This window comes from Cupressus sempervirens, chromosome 10 (assembly GCF_028749045.1).
Source record: "Cupressus sempervirens isolate cs-2001-9-10 chromosome 10, ASM2874904v1, whole genome shotgun sequence".
NCBI lineage: Eukaryota > Viridiplantae > Streptophyta > Pinopsida > Cupressales > Cupressaceae > Cupressus > Cupressus sempervirens.
The window spans coordinates 895184138-895192713 of NC_143127.1; the positions used below are offsets into that span (position 1 = coordinate 895184138).

Consider the following 8576-nt stretch of genomic DNA (forward strand, 5'->3'; position numbering starts at 1 on the left):
TACAATTGCATCCAACATTTCCCTCCTCACTCAATTGACATAATACTTAATGCTTCACTTAGTTTCCATGGACTTGACTTCATCTAAGTTTTCACACTTCACTTAATTTATTTGAGCTATCCCATTTCACTAAGGTTATCTAGATGTTTTTAACTTTATGAACAATTCATTTGAATTTCTCAATTTATATATACTATAATTTATTATTCTCACTTGGGCTATTTAGGACCTCAATGTATTCAAGATTAATTGCACATGGTTGCAACACGAAATTATTTTAACATGTTTAATAATTGTATATGTTTCTCTATTCAATTGTGTGAATATTTTTTTAATTGTTTTAGGTCACACTTTCTCACAAATTATTAGAATAATAGAAACCAAACATTGATAAAAAATACTTGCATATTTAAATTAAAAAACACATACAAACATCTTATAGATTATAAAAATCTACCCACTCTTATATTTAATATTACAAAGTCCAATCACAAACATAAACCAAATAGACTCCTTTATATTGCCCCTCCCATTTTATCATTCTCTTAAAGATCCATTAGATTGGATACAATTACCCTCTCTTCCAAAACTTACCTAGGAAACAGGTGCCATGCCAACATAAGATACCATTGCACGTGTGCATTATTGAGGCTTAACCCAGCGTTATTGAGGATAAAATTTGAATAGTAGAGGATTTTCCTGGCAGAACCGTCCTCGCATATCAGTCCATGCGCAATATAAGCTGGGCTCCATGTTGAGGTTTCAGGGTAATCAAGAGCACAGGAGCATGAGTATAAGATGGTGAAGTAACAAAAGAAAACTTCTGCAGAATCATGGCCAAAACTACTTTAGCTTGCAACAAGGCAAAATTCTGACCCACGCATACATATGGACCTGTTCCAAAGGGCATGAATGCCATTGGGTGCTTTGCAGCCTTTGCAACTCCTTCGCTAAATCTCCCTGGGTTGAAATCTTTGGCATCACTTCCCCACAGAGAAGGATCATGGTGCATTGCAAGGATGGGAAGCATAAATTGAGTGCCTGCAGGGATTGAGAGCCTTCCAAGTTTCATTGGCTGAGATGCATGTCGTGTAAGAAATGCTCCTGGTGGATAAAGCCTCAAAGCCTCATTGAGAATCATCCCCACCTACAAAATCACTCACACAATATTTTAATGAAGCATTCAAAGTACTAGAATTGAATTGAATTGAAATCTCAGTGCTAACTGTGATTGCTATTACTTGTTAATTTGGGTCATTGTTAGATGCTTCTTACAATTTTAAGGCGGCTTAAGCTGTCTGCATCTAGATGATTGTTTTTCCCACATACTTCCAACACCTCTCTGCGGCCTCTCTCTTGCCATTCTTGATTTATGCCCAACAATATTATACACCATGTCAACAGTCCTGAGGTGGTTTCACTGCCGGCAAAGTAGAAAGTCTTGCATTCATCAATGATTTCCTCTGTACTCAGGCTTCCATTGCTTTTGACATTGTTTCTCCCCTGCTCCTTGCTCTCAGACATCATAACACCAAGCAGATCGGCTCCGTAGCTCTCTGTTTTTTCCATTATAGCACTCTTTGCCCTGGCATCTATAATTTGTCTTAACGATCTTCTTATTTCTTTCTCCACATTCCAACGTTGCCTATTCTTTGTGGTCGGCAGAAACCTGGTGAGAGGACATTACATGCCAACGTAAGAAACCGGAAAAAGTAATAGGTTCTCCATAATTCAGAATATGAGTAAGCCTTACTAAGGGACAAAGTCATTTATCTTATTCTTTAAAATGTTTACTGTGATATTGCTATCAGGATTTAACTGTATAGTGTTTGAGACAAACTCATTGATCTATGTTTCATTAATAGTGATTCACATGAATTCATCTCTCGTGAGAATAAATGGAATACTTAGCACTCATTGGATTTAGGTGATGGCTACTCTAACTTGAGCATGCTTAACTAAAGAGTTTCTTCCATGGTTCAACCCATTCTGCTTGCAAAACCTTCATTAAGTGTTGTTCCTTATGACCCATTCATTAGAAAGCCCCTTAAGCTCATCAATTGATAAAGTAGGAGATATTTTCCACAGCAAGTCAAGTGGCTTCATAGAGCACTCCCACAATATATGGAAAGTTCTAGATTTGGGTTCTAATTTAAGTCACAAGATATGCTGAATTTCATCCATGAAATTTGAATTTTAGCAATTTTTTACCTCTTTCATCCGAATTTAATCATATTTATAATAATATTATTTTATTTTGATATAATATCGAATTATTTAGTTCAATTATTTAGCAATGTCAAACTATTTTGACAATTTACTACTTATATTCAAATTTAATATTGAAACGTTCTTATGATGAAAGGACTCAATTCAAATACAAACGTTATGACTTAAAAGTTCTTAGTGATTCATGAAAAGTTTAAAATGGTCTGATAGCTAGACTTAGCCAGACTTAGACTTATTAAAGGATTGATGACCTAAATTAAGCTAAACAATCCATCCGAAAAATCAAATAAAAAATCCGACATAAAATTTCTAAATGACACAAAGAAAAAACTGAAGAAAAGCACAGCAATTGTACTTGTAGCGTCAAGTATGTCACCTGAAACCTGGAATATAAACGGTGCGAAATGATTCAACTGCAAGAACCATCTGTTTGGCCTGCAAATCAAAGATATGCTTTGCTTCTGCAAAACTGTTTCCAAAAGCTGTGCGTGCAATAACATCTGCCGTGAGATCGTTGAACTGCTTTTCCACATCAATTTCCGATGCACCTGACGTTACCAATTTACTCCATTCCTCCAACATATTTCCACAGCTTTTCGCAATTGTCGGAATCATGCCCTGAAGAAAACGAAGAAAACACAGGTAGGTAGTGCAAACTATATTTATGCAGGCCTGGAATTTGATAGACTGACAAATGAATTTGTCACCATTTCTCTCTAAACCATAATTCAATTAATCTATTAAATACCATATTTCTGGTCCATCAATGAAAAACAAGATTTCAGCCATTTTTACCTTCAAGAGATCCATGTGGAAAGCAGGATTGATGATTTTCCTGTGCCGCGCCCATTTCTCACCTGTGAGACCCAAAATTCCCTGTCCAACCAGTTGTTTTGAAAGCGGGTCATCTGTAAGCTTTGGGTAGCTGCCAAATTTAGTGGACAATATCTCCTTAATAAGCTCAGGATGGGGAAGGACCAACTTTGCATGAGGCCCAAACCAGAAGATAAAATCCTGACCTGTTATATCACATAGAACAAGTTTACTTAATCCATCAATGCTGTGAAGTTCTATAATTCTAGCAATATGGTTAGGAATATATTAATCACATATATAAATATATAAATAGTAAATATTATCGGTGTTCTTGTGAATATGTAATTTTAATATTATAATTAATAGAAAATGAATCATTTACCATAGATTTCGGTCCAATGATGATAATGGGGAAGAACTCGAGGTAGTATGTCATGCGAAAATAAGGACATGGGTTTGGACCTCCGCTCATCAATCATCCTGGATATGTCTGTAGAATTCCCATAAAGTAGTTTGTAGGGAGGACCCTTGATTCCTTGGGCTTCGAAGTATTTTTTCACTTGCAGAGGTTTCCACCATATCGCTATTACAATCTTGACAAAAAAGTAAACAAAACAAGCACAAACAGCTGCCAAAAACCAACATATCCACTCCATAGTCTAAACCAGGCCAACACACTCCAACTCTAAGATACTAAAAAATTACTACACAATTCAGTCCCTAAAATATAATGCATTGATATAGATTGGAGAAATCTAATAACATTGATAGAAACTCTTTGATTATGAGAGCTCTATATTTGTAGAGTGTGTCGTTGTCTACGTAGAATAGTGAAAATTACACGCAATCAAACTTGTAAGGCATGGAACGTGTTTTTCTGCTATTTCCCCGGCAGGCAGAGCCCACTCAAAAATATAATCCGGGTGTCAGAGAAAACGTGGGAATGATCGCCTTCACGACCACCTGGATAGCGTGAGGAATTATGTCTAGAAGGTTCTAGAAGGTTGCAGTTCCCACTGCCATGTCATACCTGCCATTCGCGGTAGGTCAAGTGTTTAGACTCCGTATGCTTAACAGTTGCCTCTGGAATGGTAGTAGGAATCTGTTGATGGGGAGGGACACTTTTTAGGGCACGGTTTTTGTACTAATTGGTATGACTAGTTGGTGATACAACCATTTTAGTCACTACTCCCTCCATCTAGTTAATTAATGAACAGCTCGTATTAATTGAGGGAAACATCTAAATACTAAACTAAAAGGTCATATTTTATCAAGGGGGACACCTGGTTACATGTTTGATGTTTTAGTGTATGATTTATCCAATATTACAATTGAGATAAGTGGAGAGATTATGGACAGAGAATAAGTTGTGATATTCTTAGTAGGGGAAGAGACCAGGTTCTAATGACTAAGTCTGCCTAAGTCTAGCTATCAGACCGTGTTAAACTTTTCATGAATCACTTAGAACTCTAAGTCATAATGTTTGATTTGAATTGAGTTCTTTCATCATAAAAATATTTCAAATAAAGTTGATATTAAATTTAAATATAAGTAGTAAATTGTCAAAATAGTTTGACATTGCTAAATAACTCTATATTATATCAAAATAAAATAATAATATTATAAATATGATAAAACTTAGATGAAATAGGTAAAAAATTGCTGAGATTCAAATTTCATGGATTAAATTCAGCAAATCTTAACACATGTACTAATACTCAATATCACGTGTAATAATGGTTGATCACACATGTACTAATAGTTGATCAAGTTTTAGCTTTCTTCTTATATGAATTTTGATTTTATTTGTAGAACAAATTTGTATTAAGTTTATAGTCGAATAATATCAAATTATGTTTTTTTTTTTTTTTTTTCTCTATTCATTTTTGTTGAGAATTGTGTCTCAACCTTGCAAGCTTTTTCTAGAAACTCTAGAAAATTTTAGCCGAAAAACTCTAGAATTTTTTTAGAAAATTCTATAATTTGTTTTTGGTAGTTTGCCACATGTTTATGAGTTGGAAAAAGGTGTATGAATTGTTAAAAATTAGTCTCTAGAATAATATAGAAGGGCTATTTTTGAGTGTAAACAACTCATTATATGACATTTATCGGGGTCTAAACTAGAGGACAAAATTATGGATGAAAATGGTATTCTTCAAGTTACAAATTACAAGTGGGTAACATGTGGCATGATTGATTTGCCCATGGTTTTGGCCCATGATTTTGTAAAAACACAAATGGTTTCCAAGTGGCAAATCACTATAAAAGGAGGGCTTGAGGAGGTGTTTGAATCATCGAATTTAGTTTGCAAGATTGTTGTTAGAAGGAGTCTCTCTGAGTCTGAGCCCAAGTTCGAGTTGTGGTGATGCGCTCCTGTAAGAACTTGCATTATAAGTTTATTGTAATCATCTTGGTTTGATAATACATTGTGCGGGTTTTGGAGGGTGGGGTTTTTCTCTCGGAAGGGTTTTCCCACGATAATCATTGTGTTATGCATTCATTGTTATTCTGATTATATCATTTTGTGTTTCTTGAGATCTTTGCAGTAGTTAGTTGAATTTGCATAGTCATCCTCTCAAAGGTTAGTGTAGTAAGTGATTTCACACACCTTTGCTTCCTTACAAGTGGTATCGAAGCCTGGCCAATTTTGGTTCTAGTTGTTGGGTACAAGATTTTTTGAGCTAATCAAGGTTTGAGTGGGAGATTGTGTAGAGTATTTTATTTTTGTGTTGCAGGATTGCAAAGATAGAAAGCATGTCAGGGAGAATTGATGTTGAAAAGTTTTTTGGCATAAACTTTGAGATGTGGAAGTTGAAGATGGAAGATTTGTTGATTGATTAGGATCTATGGGATGTGATTGATGAGAAGAAGTTGAGGTCTATAAATCCAACTTTAGCCACACAGTATGATGTGATAGATGTAAAAGCTAAAGGTCTCATTAGATTGTGTCTTGCAAAATCAATTTTGATTAATGTCCATGAGGAACCTATTGTGAAGAAGCTTTGGAAGAAGTTAAGTGAGATCTATCAAGTGAAATCACTTGTAAACATGATTTTCTTGAGGAAGAATTTGTATTCCTTAAGAATGGAAGAAGGTGGACAAATTTCTAAGTAGAAAGCTTTAATATGTTGCTGACTTAGTTGACCTCTATTGAGGTGCTCATGGATGAAGAACAAAGGTGCCAAATCTTTCTATGTTCATTGCTAGACTCATGGAACATCCTTGTCATGGCCATAGGGAGCACTTTAGTTGTCTTGAAGATGGAGGACGTTTTTGGTTCTCTACTTTCTAAGGAGATGAGAAGGAAGGTCTCTCTGAATGCTAAAGAGGCTTTGAATGTTCAAGGAAGACCAAAAGAAAGAGGCAAGAATGAAAAGCAACATGGCTATTCTAAGTCTAAGAATATGGGGAGGTCAAAATCTCCTAGTAAGTCCAAGGCAATCTACTAGAATTGTGGGAAACCTAGACACTTCTGAAAGGACTGCAAAGAGCAGAAGAAAAAGAAGAAAAAGCAAGATTCTAATTCTGAGTCCAAAAATGAAGATGGAGATTCTTTCATTGTAGCCTTGGCCACTCGTGCAGGTGAAAATGCATGACTAATAGACTCAAGTGCATCTTTCCACATGACTCCTGATAGAAACCAGTTTAGTAAGTATGAAAATTTTGATGGTGGTAAAGTGTATTTGGATGATAACTCAGTTCTTGATATTTTTGGTTGTGGAAGTATTCATGTGAATTTTTTTGATGGTAGAATTAGAAGATTTGATGGTGTCTTACATATCTTGGACTAGCAAGGAATTTGTTATCTATTAGTACGCTAATAGATGCGGGTGTGCATGTAAATTTTTCTAATATAGGTGTAAAAATGGTGAGAGGTGCTATGGTAATAGCAAGAGGAAGCAAATTGGGTACATTGTACTAGCTTGATGCATGCACAATTGAGTGCAATAGTACTTCTAATAAGATTGTAAAAAAGACTGCTCAATTGTTTCTCTTTCAACTGATGGTCATAGATTTTGGGTACCCAAGGGTGCTCTATCTGCCAAATCAAAGTTGCATGCAGAGAAGACCATGTTATGGCACCAGAAACTTGGCCACATAGCTGAGAAGGGTCTATAGACCTTGAAAAATAAGAACCTTGTTGATGGGTTGAATAACTGCACTCTTGAATTTGATTTTTGTGAGCATTGTATTTATGGTAAACAAAACAGCATTTAGTTTTACTTGAGTTCTCATAAGTCCTCATGTATTTTGGATCTGATCCATTTGGATGTATTTGGTCTAGTTGATGTTCCTTCTATTGGTAGATTAGTTTATTATGTTTCTATAATTGATGATTTTAGTAGAAGAACATGGATTTATTTCCTTAGGAGTAAAGCTGAAGTTTTTAGTCATTTCAAAGAATTTAAAGCAATGGTTGAGTTGCAGACTGGAAAGAAAATAAAATATTTGAGAACTGATAATGGTGATGAATTTTGCTCCAATGATTTTGACACATTTTGTAAAGATTATGATATTAAAAGATAGAAGACAACCCAATATTATCCATAGTAGAATGGAGTTACAGAAAGACTGAACATGACCTTGATGGAGAAGGCTAGGATTATGTTGAGTGGTGTTGGACTAGAACAAAAGTTTTGTGCTGAATCTATAGCCACTGCCTACTACTTGATAAATAGGTCTCCTACATTAGCTATTATTGATAAGATGCCAATGGAAGCATGGTCGGGCCACAAGCCTTCACTTAGACATCTAAGAGTGTTTGGTTGCGAAGCATATGCTTATGTGCCAAAAGAGAAGTGGGAAAAATTGGACAAAGTTTTCAAATGTATCTTCATTAGATATAGTTATGGTATAAAAGGATAGAAGATTTGGGATCCTATTGCACAAAAGGTATTTTATTCCAGAAGTGTTATTTTTAGAGAAACTAAGCCTTTTTCTCTTACAGTGCAACCATAATGAATAGAAGAAAAGAGAGATGTGATTTAACTACCTACTACACTGGAGAAAGTTGAATCAAGGCCTTTAGAAAGGCAAGAAATCAAAGAAAGCTCTATGAGTTTTGAATCATCAGTAGAAGAAGAGGTACCTAAAGCTAAACCTGAACCAAATCTTGTTCAAAGATCTACTAGACAAAGGAAACCACCTAAAAGGTATGGGTATTCTCCTGATGATTGGAGATGCATATTTGTATTGAATGCTAATATTGATGAGTTGAGATTTGTACAACAGGATCTTGGTATGAATGATTTAGAGTCCTTGAAGATAGCCATGAATGAAGAAATGACAACTCTTAAGAGAAAACAAACATGGGAGCTTGTACCATTGCCTAAAGGATGGAAGCCTGATGGTTGTAAATGGGTGCTCAAAAGGAAGATGGGTTCAGATGGAAGCATTGAGAAGTATAAAGCACATTTGATTGCAAAAGGTTACTCTCAGGTTGAGGGAGTAGATTATGGTGAGATTTTTTCTCCAATAGGCAAAATGACATCCATTATATTTTTTCTTTCTATTGCAGCAGCATATGATCT

The 8576-nt window shown here is 35.3% G+C and overlaps 1 protein-coding gene across 1 annotated transcript; it reads right to left on the reverse strand.

Annotated features, from left to right (window-relative positions):
• Positions 1-497: 497 nt before the first annotated feature.
• Positions 498-3787, reverse strand: LOC149536882 (cytochrome P450 734A1-like). Its single transcript, XM_089805431.1, has 5 exons — positions 3428-3787; positions 3025-3248; positions 2606-2847; positions 1276-1669; positions 498-1147 (listed from the first exon to the last, which is right to left on the reverse strand). The coding sequence occupies exons 1-5, from the start codon at positions 3699-3701 to the stop codon at positions 722-724; spliced, it is 1560 nt and encodes a 519-aa protein (XP_089661557.1). The 5' UTR covers positions 3702-3787; the 3' UTR covers positions 498-721.
• Between the last annotated feature and the right edge of the window lie 4789 nt (positions 3788-8576).